We start from the raw sequence: 27,921 nt of genomic DNA on the forward strand, positions 1-27,921 counted from the left end.
GACAGATAATGGAGAGGTTATATGAATTCGATAAAGACTTACACCTTATATTCTTTGACTTTCGGTAGGCATCCGACAGCATTAATCGGACCGCTCTCTGGAAGATAATGCGGGATTTTAGCATAAGAGTGAAGTACATTAGGCTGACTGCAGCTTGTTACAACAGTTCAAATTGCGATGTACGAGCTGCAAATCAGTTGTCGGACCCCTTCAAACTTAATAATGGATTGATACTGGGTGATCCTCTCTCACCACTTCTGTTCAACATAGCGCTGGAAAAGGTGAGACTTGCCATTGACCATAATAGGATGCTGGAGAGGGTTGGAAGTGATACGATCCTTGCGTTTGCAGATGATGTAGTGATTGTGGGTGAAACTCTGAATGAAGTGACAGCAGATACCTCTCAATTTGTTCTAGAAGCGAGCAGACTAAGGTTACTGGTCAGCGATGAGAAAACAAAGTATACGGTAGTCTCTCGTAGACAAAATGATTCGTACGCCATCAGTATAGACGGTAATAATTGTGAAAGAGTTGAAACATGCAAGTTCTGGGGTCAACAGTGTCGAACAAAAGTGAGATAGAGAAGAAAAATTCGACAAACAATAATAAGTGCAAACCGGGAGTACTACAGTTTAAACCACCTATATGTGTCGCGCATCGTATCCCAGGAAAGCAGGATACACCTATACATGTAACTAGTGCTACCGGTTATATCGTATGGTTGTGAGACGTGGGCAAGTACATGGACTACGGAAGGGTGCATTCGTGCGTTTGAGAGGTATATTTTAAGGGAAATTTATGGTCCATTATACAATGCAGAAACTGCAAGATGTGAAAGAAGGCACAATGAAGATCTGTATAGGCGGTTTAAGAAAGCTGATACTGAGAGTGTGATTGCAAGAAGAAGGCTACAGTGGACAGGACATGTTCCACGGCAGAGGGCACTCTACGTAATAGAGTCTTTCTAGACTAGCCGACTGGTAGACTTCCATAAAGCTGACCGCAAACGAGGTGGAGAGACAGGACTTTAGTGACCCCGGAAGAAATAGATCCAACAGCTAGCATTGAGGGCGCCAGAAAGAGAAGTAAATGAGCAAATATGTAATAAATTTCTGTGACGTTACAACTATTTTCAACCTTTTATCATGATTCGTGGAATTGATGTGTTAATAATTTCATTATGTATATGTATTTGAATATTTCTGTCTTCTGCCATGGGCCTAAATGGCCGGTGTGTGTGCAATAAATTACGATCTAAAGTTAACTTTTCATGATAAAAACTAAGTGGCTTAAACTGTCGCAAAAGTGTGACTAGTCTATAACCTGAGGCAAGAAGAATATTAGAGCAGAAGCACTGTGGAGTTTTTCTCTCTAAATGACAATCATCAGCCTCCAATAAATTGTGTACATCATCCCGCAAGAGGAGTACGAATGCTCGTACTAGTACTTCAAGACGATAATGTGCTTACCCATATATGATTGTTACTATATGAAACCACTTTTAAGAGCGACCACCAAATCTGAGCTTTTATTTCATCAAACAAGCTACAAAAAGGCCATACGGAACCATTAATTATATGTATTCTAGTTCATGACAGGGCGGGAGGTAACTTTTTTGCTATTTTGAACAATGTAGATATAATATTATAAAAATATAAACAATATAAGTTATGTTTTTAATGACAATCCTTTCACTTATCTTCGGCGTAGTAGTTGAAAGATTATAGTAGCAAAGAGCGAGTAACTGAAATATTGTTGTTACAGAAATAATGTTATTAAAAGTACACATTTCAAAGCAGTTAAATGACTATTGCCTTTCGTTATAGAAGAATAGTAGAGGTAGATAAAGTTTAGTTGATTAACTAATCACATGTTTTTAGTTTTGCCAGTGGATACTCTGCTTACATAACTTGTAGCATTCAAACTGATTGTTAAATTTAAAGCTTGCACATCGATTTCAGTTAACATACATTGAATTTGCTACAAAAAAGACACTAATTATAGTTACTCTATTTTTAAGAATGTCTAACAGCTTTCCAAGACAATCAGAGTTTACGCTTATATACGCAGAATTTGTATTCCTTTCCGAATTTAAACTACTGCAATCAGGTTCTGACACTGTCAGGCTTTCAGATCAGGCTTGCACGATATCATAAGCAGCATTAAACATTCAGATTAGCGTTAGACACTCAATTCTGACCTACGGCATAGTCTCCTAGGAAAATGCAAGTAAGGTAAGAAGTGTGTTTATTTTAGAGGAATACATATTAAAGGCCGGCCGGAGTGGACGAGCAGTTCTAGGCCCTACAGTCTGGAACCGCGCGACCACTACGGTCGCAGGTTCGAATCCTGCCTCGGTCATGGGTGTGTGTAATGTCCTTAGGTTAGTTAGGTTTAAGTAGTTCTAAGTTCTAGGGTGCTGATGAACTCAGCAGTTAAGTCCCATACTGCTCAGAGCCAATACGTATTAAGATTAGTGTGAATGTAATTATAGAGCACCTTGCAGAATATTTTTCAGGTTCCAGCGCATTCACACGCTTACATGCTGATACGTGTGTTTCCAACGGCATTTAGACGAATAGCAACGGCGAATTTAGGATGCACTGTGAGATTAACAGCCGCACTGTTAGAAGTATAAATAATTTCATACAGGCTACGAATCCTTATCTGAGTTTCAAATGGAGAGTTATGCTAAATTAAGCGAACAGCTATCGACATAAATCGAGAAGGTAAATCCTCAGATATCCAAATCCGAAGTTAAACAACACATCTTTAGCAACTCCTATAATATATGGTATCAGAATATTTGGCCTCAGGATGTGTTCAACAGATCTTGTCTTTGCAGTATACAGTCCACTGTCATAGTTCCTGTGGCGTTAAATAAATTATTTATTCGAAATAATGTGTAAAGCAGATGCTGAGGACAAGAAGACGAGTAGAGTGTTTTTTTTTTTTTCAAAGGAGGTACATAATAAACATAAATATATTTCAAGAGTTCAGAAATTAATTATCATAATTGTCAGTGTGAGCACATTTGCCTAGTAATAATTTACTATCAGTATAATTCACAGAAGTAGCCTGTTACAGCTATATCTTTATGTAAATAACGTGAATTATTGCCCTGCCTTAAACGCTGTCATTCATGGTGAGATTTGTAGAACACAGTGTATAGCTGAGTGAATGAGTGAAGAAGAATGAAGAGTCCAACAATGACTTACCTGCATCACATGTTTCGTAAAAACCTACATTTCATACATCCGAATAAAGAGCCACTACATTTTTTTGAAATTCGTGTGGAATTGACTGATGAAGACTATCGTGACTGAGTCATTCTTCGGCGCTGATATCACAGTCACTACGTAACTGAAATAATAAAGTCTTTCGGATCATGACCACTGACACTACAATGCGGAAAAAACCACAAGTCATATCACTTGATATTATTTGCTCAAGTATCCTGTTGGCTTGCTACACAGACCGCCTTCAGATCCCGAAAATGGGAAGAAAAAGGGATTGTTGACGGTAGTAAAAGCCTGATGAGATGAAAAGAGATAGAAACACCGGTACGAAAATAATAAAATGTTACGAAATAATTCGTACCTAGTGCTGTTAATGGCAGTTCGTTAACGGAGCCAGAATATTTAAACTTGAGAAAATGAACAGACAGAACTAAAACGAGAATTATGTGGACAGCTATACCATCATATGTCAGTCTTTCCAGGCAAGTGAAAAAACATGACTTGATTAAATACATTTTAAATTGTAGGTTAACCAAAACTACGTATACTAAACACACATTATTGCATGGTTTACCACACAGAATGAGTAAAAAGTGCGGTTTTATGAGAGAAAAGGTGGCGACAGAGTGATGTCATGCATACATCCCTTTTTAACACCGAACGACATAGGATTCAGAGAACAATGACTGTGGTTTCCGTAGTCCACACGTTGAAGTGCAGGATTTGAGCCTTAATATTCGGTTCAAGGAAAAACGTTATCCTGATTTGTGATACCGCTACGCAATGTGAGTGAAAGCTACAGACTGTCGCCCAACATACAGACTACGAGTACAAAGTATACGCATTCCTCGGTAGCCACTACTATTACATTCGTGTGATTGTATATGTGTTTTACTTTATGTAATGCGGAACACAAACTCACCTGTGCCTCTATCAGCCGTGGGGCCACAATGTCGTAGAAAGTGGTCTCCTTCTCGAAGCAGTGTATGGAGTTGATGAAGTCCGTGTGGAACGAAGAAGCCCCTGACGGCATACTTTTGGCGAAGAACTCCAGCTGCTTGACTTTCTGTTCCTTGCCGAGCCTCACATTAATGCTGACTTTGAGGTGCGACCCCAGGAAACCACTGACCTCGTCACTCAACGGCCGGACCTGCACGTCCACAATTTCGAAATGATCGTCGGCCAGCCAGCTCTCTACGACTCGCTGGCACTCTTCCGAGCTCAGAAGATCAGACGGAGCCATGGTATTCCGGCCGCTACTGCGCTTCCGCAGACGAATTGGGTGCTGTCTGCTCGCTGCCCGCGTTACGTCACCGGAGCGAGAAGCGCCCACTGCATACAGACATAATCTCGACTGAAATATAGGCCCCTCATAAAAGCAACAGCCAGCCCATGTCCCCTTGGAGGCAGAGGCAGATCAGAGGATCGTTACACGACCTGTGCTTCCAGTTGCTATGAGACGTGCTCCGATATACTGCACACTTTCTCCGGATTAGCAGAACAGGTGTAAGAATTATAAACGGCTGAAGCCCTTTCTCTTATAAAACAGATAAATGACACTTTATCACAAGTGAAGGAAGTTGAAGTATTTGGTACCGCTTGATGCAACAACTTCTAAACATTTTCGCCTGTTGCTTACATGAACTCATTGATGTAGAAGGCGTCTTAGTCCCTTTTTTTGTAATTTATTTTCAGTAATGCAGTTTCGGACATATGACCATTATCAAATAGTAGCACATGGCAAAATCTAAAAATCTTCTGAGACGTATACTTGTCATCGTCGTACGTACAGCTACGCCGATGACATGTGTACAGGATGGTCCAGTGATAGTGACCGGGCCATATATCTCAGGAAATAAGCATCGAACGAAAAAACTACAAAGAACGAAACTCGTCTAGCTTGAAGGGGGAAACCAGATGGCGCAATGGTTGGCCCGCTAGATGGCGCTGGCATAGGTCAAACGGATATCAACTGCGTTTTTTTAAAAATAAGAACCCCCATTTTTATTACATATTCGTGTAGTACGTAAAGGAATATGAATCTTTTAGTTGGACCACTTTTTTCGGTCTGTGGCAGATGGCGCTGTAATAGTCACAAACGTAAAACCACGTGGTATCACGTAACATTCCGCCAGTGCGGACGGTATTTCCTTCGTGATACATTACCCGTGTTAAAATGGACCGTTTACCAATTGCGGAAAAGGTCGATATCGTGTTGATGTATGGTTATTGTGATCAAAATGCCAAACGGGCGTGTGCTACGTATGCTGCTCGGTATCCTGGACGACATCATCCAAGTGTCCGGACCGTTCGTCGGATAGTTACGTTATTTAGGGAAACAGGAAGTGTTCAGCCACATGCGAAACGTCAACCACGACCTGCGACAAATGATGATGACCAAGTAGGTGTTTTAGCTGATGTCGCGGCTATTCCGTACATCAGTAGCAGACAAATTGCGCGAGAATCGGGAATCTCAAAAACGTCGGTGTTGAGAATGCTACAACAACATCGATTGCACCCGTACCATATTTGTATGCACCAGGAATTGCATGGCGACGACTTCGAACGTCGTGTACAGTTCTGCCACTGGGCCCAAAGAAATTACCGGACGATGACAGATTTTTTGCACGTGTTTTATTTAGCGACGAAGCGTCATTCACCAACAGCGGTATAATATGCACTATTAGGCAACGGAAAATCCACGATGGCGGCGACAAGAGGAACATCAGCGATCTTGGCGGCTTAATGTATGGTGCGACATTATTGGAGGAAGGATAATTGGCCCCCATTTTATCGATGGCAATCCAAATGGTGCAATGTATGGTGATTTCCTACGTAATGTTGTAGCGATGTTACTACAAGATGTTTCCCTGGATGACAAAATGGCGATGATCTTCCAACATAATGGATGTCCGGCACATAGTTCGCGTGCGGTTGAAGCGGTATTGAATAGCATATTTCATGACAGGTGGATCGGTCGTCGAAGCACCATACCATGGCTCACACGTTCACCGAATCTGACGTCCCCGGATTTCTTTCTGTGGGGAAAGTTGAAGGATATTTGCCATCGTGATCCACCGACAACGCCTGACAACATGCGTCAGCGCATTGTCAACGCATGTGCATACATTACGGAAGGTGCACTACTCGCTGTTGAGAGAAATGTAGTTACTCGTATTGCCAAATGCATTGAGGTTGACGGACATCATTTTGAGCATTTATTGCATTAAAGTGGTATTTACAGGTAATCACGCTGTAACAACATGCGTTCTCAGAAATGATAAATTCACAAAGGTCATGTATCACATTGGAACAACCGAAATAAAATGTTCAAACGTATCTACGTTGTGTATTTTAATTTAAAAAACCTACCTGTTACCAACTGTTCGTCTAAAATTGTGAGCCATATGTTTGTGACTATTACAGCGCCATCTATCACAAAGCAAAAAAAGTGGTCCAACTAAAACATTCATATTTCTTGGCGTAATACAAGAATATGTAACAAAAATGGGGGTTCCTATTTTTAAAAAACGCAGTTGATATCCGTTTGACGTATGGCAGCGCCATCTAGCGGGCCAACCATAGCGCCATCTCGTTTCCCACTTCAAGCTAGACATTATTCGTTCTTTGTAGTTTTTTCGTTTGACGCTTATTTCGTGATATATTTGGCCCGGTCATGATTAGTGTCAGAAGTTTTTTATGCTTTGGCTTGTCCTGAAGTATCGTTACACCACTTGATAATGGGCATATGGCCGAATCTGCCGGAGTGCAAATATATAAATTTACAATGAAAGAGGCCTATCATGTCTTCTACAAAAAATTTCATGGCTGTGAACGCCAGCAACGAGAAGTTGATCGATTTATTGTCGCTTTACGGCTGGAGCAAATGAAAAATGATACAGTTTTTCAGCTTTGTATACTGATTTTAATACTTGTAAATGCTAATAAATATTCACTGACAAGCAATAACATTATGAGCAATAGCTTGGATTGAAATACATCTCTGGTTCTGCGTATCAGGAGTCTGACAGTTTTCTTGTGACTTTGTAGAGGTATGTGACATGAGATGTCTACGCACAGGTCATGTAATTCGTAAATAGCCGACTGCTGGTTTGCGTACGAGGTGGTAGCGGCCGGTAGCGACACAGATGGATTCCATACGATTTTCATCTGGCGAATTTGGTTAACGAGACATCGCTGTGAGTCCACCATAATGCTCCTCAAACCACTGTAGCACGATTCTGGCTCCGAGACATGGACAGTTATACTGCTGAAACGAGACACCACCATCGGTGAAGACATCAAGCAGAAAGGGAGGCAGATGGTTAGCAGCTGTCAACGTGTCTTCGATTACTATCACATGTTCATTGTAAGCGCAGAAAGATGTCACCTATTGCGTAAAACTACTCCCACGAGCTTGCATCCGTGGCGCGCTGCATGTTTCGAGCCGCCGTTCACCTCGATAACGGAGTTTGTGGAGACGATCTAATGTTCCAAAAATGTGATTCACACGAAGAGCTGAGACATTTCTATTGATCAACGGTCAAATTCCGATGGTCCCGTGTCTAACTGACGATGTTGGGTCAACATGTGAACATATAGGGGTGGTCTGCTGCGGAGCTCCATTTTCAACAATTTACAATGAACGGTGTGCTCCAAAACACTTGTGCGTGGACAGGCATTGTGCTCTTTCTGCAAAGATGCCACAGATCACCATCTATCCTACTTACCCAACGTTCTGTGAAGAGTCGTGCACATCCAGTCATTTAGCGTGTCGTAGTAGCTTTACTACCGTTCCACCTCTTTTCGTAGATGTTTACCACAGTAGCACGTGAACATTCAACCAGCATCGCCATTTTCGAGATACTTGTTCACAGGTTCTGCGTAATAATAATGTAAACTACATTTTTAAGAGAACTGCCACCAGGTTTGTGGCCTTTATCAAGGTGATAATATGATCTAGCTGTGGTAGTAGGAGAAGGCTTCACCTAACCTGCTAGAGACTAGGAGACTGAAATATTTAAGAGTAAGAAAGGACGTTTTTGTTAAACGTCTAATTTAACTATTACCTACAACAGTAAGCAAGAGAGCCAGTAAGTTAGGGTAATACTTAGAACTCTTGTGAACGAAAATATACAATCTTCTCCATGAGTGAAATCAACGAGCATCAGTCCTTTAGAGTATCAGGAACTACGGCTATTGAATGGTAATAGAAACAGGCGTATGTTTCTCTTTATCAAAAGTGACAGGAAAGAGACTGCAGACCAAATTATCAATCGGTGATATCCAAAATTATAGTATGTGCACTGCGATCTATATGGTAACGTACCGAGAAAATCTGTCGACCTAAAGACTGAATAGCTCTTAGAAAGAAAAATGTTATCTATGAATCTGAAGAAAGATTCATAGACCTGGTCTTAGGAAAATTGAATACACGTATGAAAATACCACTCCAGTAAGCCAATGCCCACACTCGGAGCTAGCTGCTGGAAAGACCAGAGAACCGAAATAGATTCCTGTCATCCTGTTTCATTGAGCACACAGCCACTGTTTCTTCCAAACGTGATATGATTTTCGTAATTACTTCTCATTATTTTGGTACCGACTCAAAAGTGTTGCCAGACTCTGCTACCCACCAATTTCGACAAGCTTCAGCATTCGAGTCGGCCACATTCTAAAGGAACACGTGTGAAAGAGTTTAGGTCATTGGGCTTCCGTTTTCAAAGAAGTCGTGAAAGCACGATATATTTATGATCTGGTGCGCTGCTACTACGTAACATGAGTGGAGCTAGCCCAAATAATAATACAGCAGCGTCGCCAAGGACTCTCCCATCATCAGGCGGCGGCCACACAAACCTCTGCCCCAGTGTCCCAACTGCAAGCAAACACGTAACTCAAGCAAACATTAACTCGATAACTGCCCTCTCTCATCGTCAGGCTGTCCTCACACTAACCACTGCCCAACTTTCCCATATGTAAGCAAACGTGTAACTCAAGTATTCTTCATGTGTTTATTATTTTTACTTTCATATTATATGCTCAGAATGTCATCCTTGAGCAGGAGCACACATGAAACGATTCTGTACAAACAATACTGCTTGCAGAATTTCGTCAGACCTTGGCAAAGGCCCAACTAACATGGCATTTCTTCTTTTCAAGAGCCGTCGACAAGTATAATATCTTCCATACTGCACCGAAGAATGAAACCGATGACGTGGAGAATAAACTACGCCAACGAACCAGAACAACAGCTAATGAGAGAAACTCATGTAATATATTAGCAACGCCTACAGGTTTCACATGTGGCTACAAGACAATTTCTGCGTGCACGTACGATCAGCAGAAGGAGTGTTCTACGTATATACTTCATTTCAAACTTTGCTCCTTTCACTGCATCAATAACTTCACTCCAATGAATTTCAAATTCAGCTAACCTTCTCCCAATAGTGTCTATGAAAGTTATAAATTGATTTGGTGACTCCGTGCAATATTTGTTTACAGGTGAAACGATGCTCACAAACCATTGTCAAATCTATTTCCGCAATACGCACTACTAGTCATTTCTAAATCTCCGTTCGCAGAGACACATATATGAAATACTTTGATCTGTCAACGTGTGGTGCAAGCTCTAGAAGAATCGCATCAGTGGCGTCTAAATGGCCACTAGTATCTACAACTGTGAACATGTGCAGGTGTTGGACAAAATTATAGAAACACCGAAAAACGCAGTACATTACCGAACCTTATTCGATTTAGGAACTGTTGGCAGTCAAAACTCAGTCGTCTCGGAATGGATAAATAGAGGTCCTGTACGGTTTCAGCAGTCATCTTTTACCATACCTCCTACAAAATTGTGCCCAGTTCAGGCGACGATGATAGATGTAGACAGCGATCGCGCACCCTTCTATACAAAGCAGACAACAAAGTCTCAATAATATTCGGATCTGGTGGCTATTGATGGTCACGGGATATGCGACAAGTCATCATCATAATCACAAAAGCAGTCCTAGACGATGCGAGATGTGTGAAAAAGGACTCTGTCTTTTTGGAATAGCATCAGTATAGGGAGTGAACACTGTATCATGTAACGTACCCCACCAGCAAAATGGCGCTTGGTAGCAATGTAATCTTTCAGAGTATCCATTGGCCCATGGAATATCGCGATATGGCAGTCCAAATAATCACAGAATCCAAGCCATGTTTCACTCTGCGGACGCAAACTCAGCCAGAAGTTGAAAACAATGTGAAACAAGACATCCAGCCAAATGACATTCGTATACTGCTCTAGGTTTTATGGCTCTGGCATCTTGTTTCCCTGTTAATGGCATTTCAATCGCTGATGAGTAGCTTTGTAATTCCAGTTCACCCTGAAATTAACTGCTTTATGTTATTTTGGTGGTGATAGGTCACTGCCAGTGCGATATTCAGTTCTGCAGTGACTTTTGCTGCTGTCGCCCTCTTATTTTCCATCAAAATCCTTTTCAGTCACCGTCCGTGGCGACCTCTCAACGCTTACCTTCGTCCGCTTTGTGAATTGGCAGATGATGTTTCTCCACTTTCCCTGTATGGAGCACAGCTCTTCTTCACGCTGCCTCTTGATACACCAAAGACTCGTACTACATCGCCTACGGAAGCATCCACCGTAGAAGCACGGACAAATTGCCCACTTTCCAACGCACAGAGTTCCAACATAATGTACTCATAGCTATACACAACCACGGCTGACACTTGCAACGTACTGAGAACTTTGTAAAGCTGCAGTCTTAGCTAGGGTCTCATTTTATGTTTAAGCATGCATTTTTCGCGGTATTCCAGCATTTTGTCCACTTCCTGTACGCTGCTGGCGTTCCTGGAAGACATTCCACGGTACGTAAGTCAGCCCATGTGGTATCAATAAGACGCACAGGTAATTGCAGAACTTTTCATTGGAATGGCAGTTCATTGGTCTAGCCGGTACGGAGACACAAAACGAACTTCACACGCACTACAAGTAACGCCTCTGTTGTTTATTCTGTGGGAAAAATAAAGACAACAACTACTGTTTTAGCCGGAGGACTCCCAACGATTTTGATACCATTGACCTATGCCCGGATGAAAGTCGGCGTGAAATATCGTCTGTCTGCAATTGCTTCACAAAACGTATTAGTGCTCAAGGTTGACACGTTGAGCACATAAATAAATGCAACTCCATCTTGATAAGGAATGCAGGACAGCGGCAGGTCGGTGGAGAGCATTAATGCATACCAACAGCTGTTATTTTGATATTCTTTTATTGAGCAACCAAATTCGACGTCAAGCTCATGTCAGCTTCAGACCAGTCGCATGAATGTCACCAAGTACAACTCGTGCATGCAGAAGACAAGGTATCAATATTTGTATCATGTTGCTAAGATATCCATACTTCAGGAGCGTGCGTGCTCTTCACACATGTGACAGAAACTGTCAAACCAACAGTCAAAGCTGACGGGACAAGATCAATCTTGTGTTGTCATTTAATCCCGTTTCGGCGCACGCTGGAGTATATCTTCACAGCGAAATGGATCAGTGATTTTCTGAATTTAATTTGAGTTCTGCTTGCACAAGAACGGAGGACACGGGTGTAGGCTGCCAGTCTAGTGAGAGGGAAGCTCTTCTTGTTCCCCCGAACCGCCCCTCATCGTCGGCCGATAAGGTGCTTCCTTGTTTACACACGTCACTGATTATCTTGGTGTGTTGGCTGTATTCTTCTAGAGTTACGTGTTTGCTTACATTTGGTACAGTAGGGCCAAAGTTTTCCTCACTGCAGGAGATGGGTTGGCGGTGTTATAGTGTCAATATTTGATCAAGTTATACATTTGTTACGTCGCTGAAGCATTTTCTACAGCTCACGCCAGCGGCACCGAGGAAACGATTTAGTTGGTGCCAGAGTTGGTGTCAAAGATCGGAAACGACAAACGAATGAAGTTACTTAACGCCAGCACATTTTCTTCTATAATATGACAAGACGATATCTCTATGTAAAGTATTTACGCGTTCTCGATATACACTGCCTGACAAAAAAGTTAATAACCTAGAAGGTAACGTCGGATGTCAGTGTAACTTGGTACAGGTACAATCATCGGTGAGTGTATCAATCACTAGAATTCAGTTACATATGACGAGCGCAAAGGGCATCATAGCACATTAGGGTAGTCGTGTTAGTGTATCTATTTTCGGAATGGTCACTAAGAGATACAGAAATCAGACACCGGATTATAACAAGTACCCAGGATCAGATATAGACTCAGGTCACAGTTTAGTAGTGATGAAGAGTAGGCTAATTTTAAGAGACTAATTAGGAAGAATCAGTTTACAGACAAGTAGGGTACGGAAGTACTACAGAAGGAAGAGATACACTTGAAGTTCTCTGAGGCTATAGGTATTGTGGTAAGGAATAGCATAGTTGGGTGATCATTTGAAGGGCAATGGACATCTCCAAAAAGTGCAATCACAGATGTTGGAAGGAAAAAAATTAAGTAAAAAGAAGGTAAGTGCCAAGAAACCATGAGTATAATGCTGATCGATGAAAGAAGAAAATAAACAATGTTTTGATCAATTCATTAATACAGTAATACAAGTCACTTAGTAATAAAATAAATAAGAAGTGCTGGATAGCTAACGTGAAATAGCTGCGTGAAAAATATGACGAAATCGAATAAGAAATCATTGTCGGAAGGACTAACTCAACATACAGAAAAGTCAAAACATCCTTCGGCAGAACTAAAAGCGAAGGTGGTAACATTGAGAGTGTAACGGAAATTGCAATGTTAAATGCAGAAAAGAAAGCCGATAGATGGAAAGAGTACATTGAAGGTCTCTACGATGGTGAAAACTGTCTGATGATGTCATAGAAGAATAAATAGGAGTTGATTTAGAGGAAACAGGGGATCCAGTATTAGAATCAGGATTCGCAAGAGCTTCGGAAGACTTAAGATAGAATTAGGCAGTAGTGACTGATAACATCTGATCAGAATTTCTGAAATCATTGGGAGAAATGGCAACAAAACGGCTGTTCACACTCGACTTTCGGAAAAACATCATCCACACAATTCCGAAGACTGCAAGAGCAGACAAGTGTGACAACTATCGCACAATCAGTTGCTGACACGAATACGCAGAAATAGGAAAAGTAAATTTATTTTGTCTTAAATGACGATCAGTTTGTCTTTAGGAAGGGTTATGGTACCAGACAGGCAGTTAGAACGATACGGTTGGTAATGGAAACATGGCTACAGATAAACCAAGATATGTTTACAGCATTTATGGACCTGGAAAAAGCGTTCGGCAACGTAAAATGGCACAAGATATTCGAAAGTCTCAGAAAAACTGGGGTAAGCCATAGGGAAAGAGGGTAATGTACGATATGCAAAAGAATCAAAAGAGAAAAATGAGATGGAAGAGCAAGATCGAAGCGCTCATATTAAAAAGGGAGTGAGACAAGGATATAGTCTTTCGCCTCACTTGTTCAATGTGCACATCGAAGAAGCGATGTCGGAAATAAAAGAAAGCTTCAAGAGCGGAATTAAAATTCGAGGTGGGAGGGTATCAATAGTAAGACCAGCTGATGACATTGGTATACTCAGTGAAAGTGAAGAAGAATTGCAGGATCTGCTGAATGGAATGGTCCAATGAGTGCAGAATGTGGACTGAGAGTAAGTCGAAAAAAGTCGAAATAATGAGATTTAGCAGAAATGATAACAGCGAGGTACTTAACATCAGGATGGGTGATCGCCGAGTAGATGATATTAAGGAATTTTGCTACCTGGGCAGCAAAATAATCCATGACAGACGGAGCAAGGAGGACATATAACAGGGTAGCACTGGCAAAAAGGGCATTCCTGGGCAAGAGAAGTCTATTAGTATCAAACACAGGGCTTAATTTGAGGAGGAAACTTTTGAAAATGTACTTTTGGAGCTGGATTCATTGTAAGTCTCCAAGTAGTTGTCAGATTTGCCAAAGAAGATCGGATGAACAAAACAGATAGCGTTTTGAAAAGATGTTACAAGAATAACATAAATGTAGATTGACAATAGCACGAAAATGGTGTATGGAAAAAAGAGAAGTTTGTTAATATCGAATATAAAGTAAAGGGATAAGAATTCTATTCGGAAGTAGTATAAATTTACGTGCATAAAAACACTGCAGACGAGAGAAGAATAAACTGTTTTGAAAAATGGTGGTGCAGAAGATTGCTGAAGATTGTAGATCCGTTAGCTAATGCAAAGGTACTGCGTCTAAGCAGGGAGAAAATAAACTGTAGCACACCTTCAGCAAATAAATAGATAAATGGTAATCCATCAATGACAGTTGGATAGCAGGCGGACATGAAGTACTTGAGTAACGATAACTGAATCCAAGGGCTGTATTGTAATCCAACGTCCGTTCTTCAAAACATACTACCAGTTTCGACCCTATAAAAGTCATATTCAGGCCCTTATATATGGAAACATACATAAAATGATAAAAACGTTTGGGTGTAGACACAACAAATATCACAGTTTGTGACTAAAAAGTGAATAAATCGCTTCATAAAATTCCAAAATAAAAATATGTTATCATTGTTGGTACAAAACTAAATTCAGCATCGAATTCATATTGGTTTTTCTTTTTAGTACAAGTCCCCAAACTCCAATTATGTGATGTATCGTAGAGGAACCAACGCGTAGAGCGAAATACATCAGCAGAGCAATGAAGTCACACATATCCCCAACCGGAACATCTACGAATATGGAATGTTTAAATATTTAGAAAAAAGAAACAAACTAATAACATTGTACCAAACGGCTGGAGTAAACAAAGTGGCCTGACTATCACGCTTTTGGCATGTCGTAGCATGTTTTGAATAATAGACATTGGATTACAATAGAGCTGTTGGTTTCAATTGTCATTATTCACGTAAATAAATGGATTTCACAAGGCATCAGTAACCAGTATGTATGGAAGTGTGTGTGTGTGTGTGTTTGTGTCTGTAGTTACTCAGAGATCAAAGGAACAAATCAGTCTTTGAACTTAAGACCAACATATCAGTGAAACAAAATTTTCAAATACCTTTTAACAATTTATTGGTAGCTCTTTAATTTCTTTTACTGGTTCATGTAATGTTTTCGTCTCATAAAGTTACACTATTCTTTGCGTAAATCGATTTGAAATAGGGATTAAATGAAAGAAGAGCACCGTAGAACGTGATATACTCATTGGAAAATATACATCTCTGACTGTTTGTATCCACAACAACGGCTGTCAGCTGTAGAATCTGGACAGAATTAGAGAACAGATTGTGTGGTATATGGAGCCTCTATTTGCTGTGATTTTTAAACATGTGTATGACTAAGGAATAGCACTTCGAACGCTATTACGTTCCCCATTACTCGATTTCGTGCCGTCTCTTCTCTGCTGGTGTGTGAAGTTACGTTCAAGAAGGAACAGATTGTGCAGAGATTCACCTTCATGTTACAGCCGCCGGTCACCGGTCTGCAGTCCTCCTTCCTGCAGCCCGTATTACAGGAACACCCGTAGACATCTGAGGTCGACAACGATGCTTTACGTGGGATTCTTGAGGAGATTTTAGGACTCTGTTAGGCATTACTTACCAGGAAGAACAGAACGGCATGCGCATACGTTATAAGACAATTTATTCAGGAGACACGGAGGCCTCTAAACTCCTTGCATGACAAATGATAATACACCTTCGGCGTAGTCTGTGGCTGACACCACATCGCAAATTGTCAACACGAAAAACTCTAAAACCAGATGAAACTTCTCCACATATCCTGCAGGAAGCTGTGGAACCCATAGAAAATTTACATTTTTCGAGAACTAGAGCATGAACTTGCTCCTGCCAATTACAATATGTGAAGATGTTTTCTGCCACATAGGTTACGAAATCTAGGGATCTGAACACGGTGCAACACTATGGCAAGAGAGAAATATTACGCATCCACAAGGCACACTATACTGCAGTCGTGTGGTGATCAGCAGTTACAACACTGGTACTGAAAAATGAAACTATACAACCTAAGGGCATACCGCGGGTGCAGTTACTTTGTTAGGAGATATCCATGGGTTTACTGCCGCCCTCCGCCAAGCGCAGAATCCCCACTCTGAGCGTGTCGTTGTCCTCTACTTGTAAACCATATTGCGTCTTACATCGTTCCCTTTATCGCGTCTACTAAAACTTCAGACGTTTGTAACATCTCTCCCAGTTGCGAACTTATTACATGATTTATTCTGTTTTCAGTAGGTAGAGTGTTGTTTCCAGGAGGTACAGATGATATTTCTTGGTCGGTGTTCCAGTCTAGCGACTTATTTTACAGTCACATGAAGAAACACTAGTTCTAGACCACCATAAGCAGTTTCTGGGATTTTCTACTGATTTTGTTGTTGTGGAGACATGTACTTTATGCAGAGCTTGAACGTATTATGAGTTCTACATATTTTAAGTGCTGTAAAACAGACTTAAGTTAGTTTGAGAATATTGTTATTTGTTCAGTTTGCGGGCTAACATCCGAAAGATGTTCGGGGTCACATGTGGTTCCTTTTCGTCGAAATGTCTTGGCTCCAACTCGTCTACAGGTTTAACAGCACGTCTCGCATTATACGCCCTAAATTACGCACTTGTGACCCTTTTGTTAAATTGTCTGGCTGATGGCAAGTTTGCGAAATACAAAGTTAACATAACTTATAATAAAAGTAATAATAATACCGGGAACTAAATTAACGACCCGTAAATGATGTAGGCGACACAATTGCTATTTAGTTAGAATAATGTTTATTCAGAAAGCAAACTAATAGCGAAAGTGGTCGTGTTTAGAATTACTATTACGCTCTAGTGCATACCCATTATACACAGTTCGATCATTCACAGTCTCATAGTGAATTAAAAGTCCACTCCACCCCGTTAACTACGTGAAAAGTTCACACCAGGCGCGCGGCCGCTCACCGCTCAGAGACTAAGTCCCGCGATACCATACAACGTTTCACTTCCTAGCTACCTAAAGACCGACTGCCCGCTTTCGCGTCTCAATCCGAGCTGTACCCTTTGATGTCTCCAGCTGAACTGTCCGCTTTCGCGTCAGCACCAGCACTGTCCCCTTTGGTGTCTCGACCAGAACTGTCCCTCTCTGCCCGTCTCCGGCCGCGTTTTCCCGCGCACCGAACATCGTCACTCAACTGACTAGGGCAGTTCTCTTTCCTGAAGCCGTCCATCTGATTGGCTACAGCTTATTCTCCATTATTTTACATGTCAACATATTTAAATAATCAAAGCTTGACCACTTTCATGTACTAAATAAAGTAACAATAACATACATTACATAATAAACCTTAAATTCTTTCACATAAAACCAATACAATTTCCTTCTTAACTTTGAATGTAACGGCCAGTAGCTTTGCACCAATGTGCTTTCCACAAACAAGTACAGAACAAAAGTAAATATTATGCACTAAACCTTACAAGAAATATTCTATTACCTATTAGCCGCGCGGATTAACCGAGCGGTCTAGGCGCTGCAGTCATGGACTGTTCGGCTGCTCCCGGCGGAGGTTCGAGTCCTCCCTCGGACATGGGTGAGTGTGTTTGTCCTTAGGATAATTTAGGTTAAGTAGTGTGTAAGCTTAGGGACTGATGACCTTATCAGTTAAGTCCCATAAGATTTCACACACACTTGAACTTGAACACTATTACCTATTGATTCAATAAGGTGTCATGCTGTCACCGTTCAATGTGTTTTGTGTGGAGGAAATAGTGATCTGATGCATAACTGAAAATACTGATGATTTAAATTTACTATATCTTTTAAACAAATGAAGTTACAGAGTTGATATTTACAACATTTGTCATTTTAATGATGCGCTTCTATATGAAATGTCGATCGTTAAGCTCGACTAAAGCGTTCAGATTTTAGCATTCAGGTCTTTGTTACAAAACTTGTTAATTTCACTTTACAGTAAAACCTAAACTATTATAGATATGCTCAATATCAATGTTTTATTGGGATCACCACGAAACTTTATGGAGGATGGCAGATTAAAATTACTGTGGCTTGATTCCCTGCATTACTATAGGATAAAATAGTTTTCATAAATGTTTCCTTTTATGGCCGATCTTAGGTCCGCCATATTTAACACTGCTACGTCTAGTTCGCGCAAACGGCTTCTACTGGGTTTTCCTATGACGTAGTTTCTCGTCTGTCTCACTCGCACACTACAGCGCTAGGTCTCAATAGACAATAGACGCCTGAGAGTTTCCCCATCTCGTGGTGAATCTGCGCCCTTTGTGGCACGCGGTCCTGGACCACAGGGTTCGTTTCACAATTCCTGTAGGCAGACACTTTCGGCCATATATTTAAATGAGAGCTAAGTGCTCTTAACTCACAGAGTTAAATTCTGTATATTTTAAAACTAACTGGACGGTTAAGCCACACCTCGTTAAGCGTGTACGATCTTGTACCTTGAAACGAATGGTCTTCTTATCATGAAACTCTTGAGAATTACCAATGACTTAAGATCCTTTATCGTCTTAAATTTTCCTTGTTCCCAATTTCTGTTAGCTGTCATTAGCTCCGTTTTCAAATTTTTTAACTTGCACCTGGATTTTGATAATACATCTTTTTCGATTTCACTTGCTGATTAGTGGTATGCAGTAGTGGAAAATTGTAACACAGACTGTAAGGAACGATATTCACAAGATTATCTGTGTTTTTGCTGCTAGATGGATGACTAAGCTGTACTTTGAAACAGTTTTTCACGTTTCGAAAACAATTTTCCGGAGTAATTGTTATAATTTCTGTCTGAAAATCATTTCACTTCCCTAGTGTGGTTTAAGAATCATGATAGAAGGTTGTATACATGGAAGAACCCTGGAGATACTAAAGGGTTCAGATAGATTATATAATGATAAGACAGAGATTTAAGAACCAGGTTTTAAATTGTAAGACATTTCCAGGGGCAGATGTGGACTCTGACCACAATCTATTGGTTATGACCTGTAGATTAAAACTGAAGAGACTGCAAAAAGGTGGGAATTTAAGGAGATGGGACCTGGATAAACTGAAAGAACCAGAGGTTGTACAGAGTTTCAGGGAGAGCGTAAGGGAACAAATGGCAGGAATGGGGGAAACAAATACAGTAGAAGAAGAATGGGTAGCTTTGAGGGATGAAGTAGTGAAGGCAGCAGAGGATCAAGTGGGTAAAAAGACGAGGGCTAGTAGAAATCCTTGGGTAACAGAAGAAATATTGAATTTAATTGATGAAAGGAGAAAATATAAAAATGCAATAAATGAAGCAGGCAAAAAGGAATACAAATGTCTCAAAAATGAGATCGACAGGAAGTGCAAAATGGCTAAGCAGGGATGGCTAGAGGACAAATGTAAGGATGTAGAGGCTTATCTCACCAGGGGTAAGATAGATACTGCCTACAGGAAAATTAGAGAGACCTTTGGAGATAAGAGAACCACTTGTATGAACATCAAGAGCTCAGATGGAAACCCAGTTCTAAGCAAAGATGGGAAAGCAGAAAGGTGGAAGGAGTATATAGAGGGTCTATACAAGGGCGATGTACTTGAGGACAATATTATGGAAATGGAAGAGGATGTAGATGAAGATGAAATGGGAGATACGATACTGCGTGAAGATTTTGACACAGCACTGAAAGACCTGAGTCGAAACAAGGCCCCCGGAGTAGACAACATTCCATTGGAACTACCGACGGCCTTGGGAGAGCCAGTCCTGACAAAACTCTAGCATCTGGTGAGCAAGATGTATGAAACAGGCGAAATACCCTCAGACTTCAAGAAGAATATAATAATTCCAATCCCAAAGAAAGCAGGTGTTGACAGATGTGAAAATTACCGAACAATCAGTTTAATAAGCCACAACTGCAAAATACTAACACGAATTCTTCACAGACGAATGGTAAAACTAGTAGAAGCCGACCTCGGGGAAGATAAGTTTGGATTCCGTAAAAATACTGGAACACGTGAAGCAATACTGACCTTACGACTTATCTTAGAGGAAAGATTAAGGAAAGGCAAACCTACTTTTCTAACAATTGTAGACTTAGAGAAAGCTTTTGACAATGTTGACTGGAATACTCTCTTTCAAATTCTAAAGGTGGCAGGGGTAAAATACAGGGAGCGAAAGGCAATTTACAATTTGTACAGAAACCAGATGGCAGTTATAGGAGTCGAGGGGTATGAAAGGGAAGCAGTGGTTGGGAAGGGAGTAAGACAGGGTTGTAGCCTCGCCCCGATGTTATTCAATCTGTATATTGAGCAAGCAGTAAAGGAAACAAAAGAAAAATTCGGAGTAGGTATTAAAATCCATGGAGAAGAAATAAAAACTTTGAGGTTCGCCGATGACATTGTAATTCTGTCAGAGACAGCATAGGACTTGGAAGAGCAGTTGAACGGAATGGATGGTGTCTTGAAGAGAGGATATAAGATGAACATCAACAAAAGCAAAACTAGGATAATGGAATGTAGTCGAATTAAGTCGGGTGACGCTGAGGGAATTAGATTAGGAAATGAGACACTTAAAGTAGTACAGGATTTTTGCTATTTGGGGAGCAAAATAACTGATGATGGTCGAAGTAGAGAGGATATAAAATGTAGACTGGCAATGGCAAGGAAAGCGTTTCTGAAGAAGAGAAATTTGTTAACCACGAGTATAGGTTTAAGTGTCAGGAAGTCATTTCTGAAAGTATTTGTAATGAGTGTAGCCATGTATGGAAGTGAAACATGGACGGTAAGTAGTTTGGACAAGAAGTGAATAGAAGCTTCCGAAATGTGGTACTACAGAAGAATGCTGAAGATTAGATGGGTAGATCACATAACTTATGAGGAAGTATTGAATAGGATTGGGGAGAAGAGAAGTTTGCGGCACAACTTGACCAGAAGAAGGGATCGGTTGGTAGGACATGTTCTGAGGCATCAAGGGATCACCAATTTAGTATTGGAGGGCAGCGTGGAGGGTAAAAATCGTAGGGGGAGACCAAAAGATGAATACACTAAGCAGATTCAGAAGGATGTAGGTTGCAGTAGGTACTGGGAGATGAAGGAGCTTGCACAGGATAGAGTAGCATGGAGAGCTGCATCAAACCAGTCTCAGGACTGAAGATCACAACAACAACAACAGTGTATAAAAACATAATTTTCTAGCGCAACATTTATCATTTCACCCACGCCCAAGTCAGATGGTCCGGTCGATTCTCTTCGCTGAGGACCGTCTTCAATTTTTTACTGCGTCTTAATACTTCTATAGACTGGAAGTTCACTTAACCTAAATATTGTAGAACAGTCTCAAAAGCTTCCACACTGCCACATCCAGAACACGCACTGACTGTATGTCTCTAACTCTTCAAGTGTGCGCCATGTACGTCATTCTCTGAAATTCGTCGGCCCTACAAATAATAAAGGAAAAGTGGCTTCTCGGTGGTTCCTTGAGAATCAGCGTCTTCTGAATTTTCTTGAAACTGATTACCAGACTATTTCAGTTGTCACAAACAAAGAATCATGACAAAAAATCGACCGAAAAAAATGTTCCCTTTCACAGAAAAGCAAATGAATTGTTGCATCCATATTAACACCAATATGATTTATTGGATGTGGAGCGGACTACGGACGCCAAGATTAGGAAAAAGGCCAACTTTTCAAAATAATCGAGTTGCTGCGCTTCATGTATATTTCTCAGTAATTAACAAACCAGAACATTGTGATGGAATGGAACTATACAATAAAAAGAGAAAGCTATACTTCAGCAACAGTTATTCAGGAGGTGCATGAGAGGCCTAAATTGAAAAAAAAAATTGCACTACACGAGAGACGAAACTCTTAAAATTTAGATAAAGAGCACTTCATTTTCCATATTATAGGCATCAAATAAATTTTACTGACGTTTGACAGCACTGCCCTTCAACACTGTGTATTTATCTTTTTCTTTACTTTGTAATATCGTTATCAGTTGTTATTTCACAAAGAAAGTGCAATACAGACAATACATTTCTTATTGTTATTACCCGTTTCTGAACTATTCTGATCTGAAAGTATAAAAAAGGACAAAACGTACTACTATCTAAGCTATTCGACGTAGGTACATATCATGAATATTTCGTTTCTGTTTCTTAAGTAGCATAGCACACATTCTTGTGTACTTATAATATTTATTTTTTGAATAACATAACATTCTTTTTTATTTTCCTCTGTTATTCTTTTACTTGTTATGCCGGAAGATAGATTGATTGGACCGAAACTGAACATTATAGTAATACGTAATGTAGACTGTGTTTTCTACCTAAAGTTGTAAAACATGGTCAGTGTTTCCCCTCAAAAACAATGCAGTATTTCTGTCATTTTCACGTTTTGCGTTTCCACCACTTCCCGTAGTGAATTACCGGAATGGACCCCTTTTTACGAAGAACAGAAATATAAAAAGTTGAGGTTAAGTTGTTGGATGTAAAATACGTATTTAAGTGGTGTACGTGGTGGTCACAGACGTGTTATAAACATCCCGTTCATATTCCATACGGACGACATACATGTTTATGTGTAATTCCTAATGTTGACTACCGGATTATTTTACGTGTCACATATTTTTCCGAATGTGGCATAGGGATATTCTGTATACTGCTTCGTTGTAACTGTACTGCCGAAATCAACCAATAGCAAATAAACTGAATATTAGGCAGCTAATAACGAACAATGTTTTCTTTTGGACCATCTAAAGACGTTGTGGTTCGCTGAAAAAGGCTGGCAGCAATATTAATTATTCTTTGATAGATCCTTTTAAGTAGTCAGTATTATCCCGTAAGTTCCCTGAAACATCAGCTTATACACAGACTATACACACATTTCTGTAACACATAAAAAAAGCTCTTCGTGTATCCAAATTCAGGGAACATTCACTGAAGACTGTTTCCGTTCGTTTTTCAGGTCACAACATTAAGTAAAATCTTTTACGAAAGAAATGAAAGAGCCGGAATGTTTTCTATATAAAATCACATTGTGGTTCCGGAACGAAGTAAGAGGAAGTTTTGCTCCGGACCCTTTCCGGCCGGAGGCCACTTAACCCTGATTCGTGCGAAAGGAACGCTCTGATGTTCCTTTTTTTCCCCAATTTCGTTTTCGTTTCCCATGAGGCAGGGGCGCGGTACCCCGCGGACAGAAGGGGGTGCAGGGCAGGCAGAGAGTGCCTGCCTCAGCCGCAGGCTACGTGCGCTTTGAACAGGTGGGCACCGTGGGCTGCGCTCTGCCGCCGTGTGCAAAGACGGGGGGGAGGAGGCCTTCACAGCGGTGGACTGGCTTCAGGTCTACTGGCCGCGGCCGTAGCCGGCCATTAAAAAAATTGCCTGCAGATAGTGAGTTAGCGAGAACGGCGTGCATTCCGTCTGGTGCTGAGTACCCGGCGTGCGGTCCTGGCCTTCGCTCGGATTCCAAACGCGTTCTCTACCGTAAGGTCTGCTGTTTCTACATTCAAAGTGAATCTGTATGTTGCATAACATACATGGCGTCCAAGCAGGAATGTACATCATTGCTTGAGGGACAAATTACCTGCAGACTGTGACAAGATATCAATGCCTAATTTAGTTACTTGAAAAGCTTTTTCTGCTTCAAAATTCATGGTTGTCTGTTCCATCTTGTTTGGTTTCTTGCCACATGCGTTTCGCTTCTTTTATTTATGAAGTATCTTCAGTGGCTCCAATACGTTTTATTATACACACCTTACCAACAAAATGTCAAAACTATGTAGTAGTGACAAGTATGTCAGTTTTGTCATATTTTCTCTTGCCCTTCTTTGTTGCTTAAGGTTAGCCACTCACATTTACCGCAACATTTCATTTTCAATTTTTTATTGTATTTTGAACGTGTGTGTAGTTACAGCGTGTAATGTTGCCCACTGTCACTGTGTGTTTCTTTTTCTTCTTTTGTTTGTATTCTATGTGTGTTTTGACAGGTGAGTATCTTTGGGTGTGTTTAGTTATGTGTGAATATGACATTCTTAGTGAGATATGAATTCATTTATTTTTATTTTTTATTTTTATATATTTTTGTTTGTGAATGTTCTAGTCCTCACGTGAGTAGATATCATCTGCCCCCCCCCCCCCCCCGTCTCTCTCTCTCTCTCTGTAAGCACGCGCGCGTGTGTATGTGTATGTGTGTGTGTGTGTGTGTGTGTGCGTGTGAGAGAGAGAGAGAGAGAGAGAGAGAGAGAGAGAGAGAGAGAGAGAGAGAAGAGAGAATGGGGGGGGAGGGGGAGGGAGATTCATTATTTGTTCTAGTTAAATGTCACGATTTTAAATGCCACATTTGTGTATGTTATTCTTTTATTGATTTGGTTGTTAATTACCTTCTTTTTCTTTACAAGGGCTCTTTCTACACATGAAAGTTTTCCAGTAATAGCAGGAATTTTTAGTGTAGTTGTTCACTCTAGTAATTTTCCTCTTCTGTATGGATGGCTCATGGCCATGCTTCATCAGGTGTTCAGAAAAGGTAGAATGGCTCATTTCATACTTCCAGGTTGTTATATGTTATTTATACCTGGCTTGGAAATTCCTGCCTGTCATCCCCGGATATACTATTTTGCAATCTTGGCAATATAAGTGGTATATACAGGTTGACAGTTATTGAACTACATGAAATAAAGTCGTCATAGCTTCTGAACGGTTTGCGTTAGGACGTTCTAGCCGCGTGGCTCGCCGCGGGGCAGGATGGGAATTCGTATGTGCATGCACGGTTTGGTTTAGCGACGAAGCCCACTGTCCTATAGATGGGTTCATCAATAAGCAAAACTGGCGCATCGGGGGACTGAGTATCAACATTTCGCGATCGAGAAGTCCTTTCAACCTCAGTAGGAGACGGTGTGGTGTACAATATCCAGTCACTGAATAATCGGTGCGATTTTCCTTGATGGCACTGCGACTACCGAACGCTACATGAAGGTTTTGGAAGATGATTTCATCCCCATTATCCAAAGTGACCCTGATATCGACTAACTGTGGTTCATGCAAGACGCAACTCGACCCTTTCGATGCACGAGAGAGAGGTTGATGTGCTGGAGGAATACTGGGGACCGTGATCTGGCTCTGTGGTACCCAGAAACCACTGGCATGGGCCTCGATTAGACGCCATATTCTCCGGATCTGAACACATGCGACTCCTTTTCGTCGGGCTATATTAAAGATAAGGTGTACAGCAATAACCCCAAAACCATTGCTGAACTGAAAACAGCCAGTCAGGAAGTCATCGACAGCATCGGCGTTCCGACACTTCAGCGGAACATGAGAATTTCGATATTCTTCTGCATCTCATCATCACCACTGATGGCAGGCATATCAAACATGTCAAAACCTAAATCCGAAATCCGAATATGTATAGGGACGTGTACATGATGAACAAAGAGTTTGCAAGCCGTAGTTTGTAACTAATTTACGTATTAGATATTGTCTCTAATTAAACCTCTGTGAGATTATAACGTTGACCTTTAATCAAATGCGCAATACACCATATGGCCAGGAACACACACTTTTAGAGACCATTTATCCAGCGATGTACATAACGAAAATCAAGAAGGAAACATACACTACCATACATATAACACATCAAAGAGTAAAGTATGAAAGTTCCCAACAGCCCCACAAGTTTTCGATATGTCAGTTCGTGAACTCTGAAAGTCCCACAGCATACAGCACCACTGATGTTTACTTTAGGCAGTGCCTGTGTCAGAAAATCAGCTTGCTGTTTTTAGGTATTTACAGGTTTCACATTGAATTTTCCTGTTTTAATTAAATCACGAATATAGTGGTTCCTCACGTCAATGTTTTCTGTTCGAGCGTGATGCACACCATTGCGACTCAGTGCAATAATGGCACTTCTGTTATCACAGCATACACTTACTGGTTTATCACTATGCGTAACACACAATTCACGAAGCAATCCTTGAAGGTATACCGCTTTTTGCCTGCTGTTGATAGAGCCATATACTCAGCTTCTGTAGTTGATAGAGCGACGGTTGTTTGTCGTTTTGAAGTCCAGGAAACTGCTGTCCCAGCTAACTTCAAGATATAGCCGGTCGTTGATAGCCGCTGATGGAGGTCTGATGCATAGTCAGCAACATCAGAAACCTTCAGTTTCATATGTTTCACCTTTTCGGAAAGTTAGTCCTACATTGACTGTGCCTTTAATGTATCGCATAATTCGTTTGACCGCTTCCCAGTGGATTTTCCGATAATTAGAATTGAATCTGCTTAGAACCCCCACCGCATATGCAATGTCCGGTCTTGTGCTTTGAGCTAAATACAGTAGTGCTCCTACGGCTTGCTGATAAGGAATGCGATGTAACACAAGGTTCTCCTCAACCGTCAATTTATTTTCACATTTTTGCAGGTTGAACCAGGTTCAAATGGATATGCAACCGGATTACAATGTTCCATACCAAATTTCTTGAGTATGTTTGCTGCATATTTGCTCTAATCAATGCTAATCGTCCCTTGTTCCCTGTTTCGTTTTATTCTCATGCCAAGACACCAACTAAGTTCACCAAGATCTCTCATCTTAAACAGATTCATTAATCCTGTCTTCAATTCTTTCTTCCACCTATTATTTCAATTAGAGAAAATGATCAAGTCATCTACATAAACAGCTGTAATGAGTATATTTTGTTTCTCAATTCTGAAGTAATTGCAAGAATCATATTCTGACTTCTTTAGGTTAATTTTATGTAATGTCACATCTAATTTCATATTCCAAACGCGTGACGCCTGTTTTAGGCCATAAATTGCCTTCTTCAGCTTGATAACCTTCATCTCCTCCCCCTTCTTCACGTAGCCTTCAGGTTGACGAATGTAAACTTCTTCATCGAGATCACGATATAGGAATGCAGTTTGAACATCCATATGTTCAATGTCAAGATCAAATTTAGCTGATAAAGCTAACAGGATGACGAATAACAGGCGAGTACGATTCATCAAAGACTATTCCAGGTATTTGGGAATAACCTTTTGCTACGGAACGAGACTTATAACGTTCAATTTCACCATCTGACGTTTCTTTCATCTTGAACACCTATTTCGAATTAATTACCTTCCTGCCTGGTGGTAAGTCAGTCAAAATCCATGTTTCATTTTCAAGTAAAGATTTATATTCATTATCTAAGGCTTCCTTCCTTCATCATTAAAAATTAAAGATTTATATTCATTATCTAAGGCTTCCTTCTTTCATCATTAAAATATTTAGTATTTGGTTTTCTTTCACAGGATGATTTTCTAATTTCTGGTTGCATTTCTGGCTGCTCAACTTCCGTGTGATTATGTACGTGGCCGTTTACTGTTTTCTCAGTGTCACTTTGTGCTAATTCCAGATAAACTACATTTCTGTCAACTTCTGAAGGTTTTGTCAGTTCAGTTGCCTCTTTAATGATGTTAGGTGCTGGCGCTAGTTGATGACTGTCTATACGAATATCGTCAATTGGGTTACTGTTTGGAATACTGTTTCCATAAGTGCACTTAGAGTTTTCGATGAATTGCACATCACGGGCTTTCACAATCGTCTATGGTGAATTTGGATCAATCAGACGATATGGTTTAGAATCTTCGCAATATCCAACAAAGACAAGTTCCTTAGATTGATCTTCTAATTTCGTCCTTTTTTCTTTTGGTATATGTACAAATGCTCG

At 40.6% G+C, this 27,921-nt stretch overlaps 1 protein-coding gene across 1 annotated transcript in view; it reads right to left on the reverse strand.

Annotated features, from left to right (window-relative positions):
• The window catches only part of LOC126088310 (uncharacterized), a 79,113-nt gene extending 74,631 nt beyond the window's left edge, over window positions 1-4,482 (reverse strand). Inside the window, exon 1 of the mRNA XM_049906441.1 lies at window positions 4,162-4,482. Coding sequence (XP_049762398.1) covers window positions 4,162-4,482 — 321 coding nt within the window. The remainder of the gene's footprint in view (window positions 1-4,161) is intronic.
• Between the last annotated feature and the right edge of the window lie 23,439 nt (window positions 4,483-27,921).

The sequence above is a fragment of the Schistocerca cancellata genome, chromosome 6 (genome assembly GCF_023864275.1).
Source record: "Schistocerca cancellata isolate TAMUIC-IGC-003103 chromosome 6, iqSchCanc2.1, whole genome shotgun sequence".
Classification (NCBI taxonomy): Eukaryota; Metazoa; Arthropoda; class Insecta; order Orthoptera; family Acrididae; genus Schistocerca; species Schistocerca cancellata.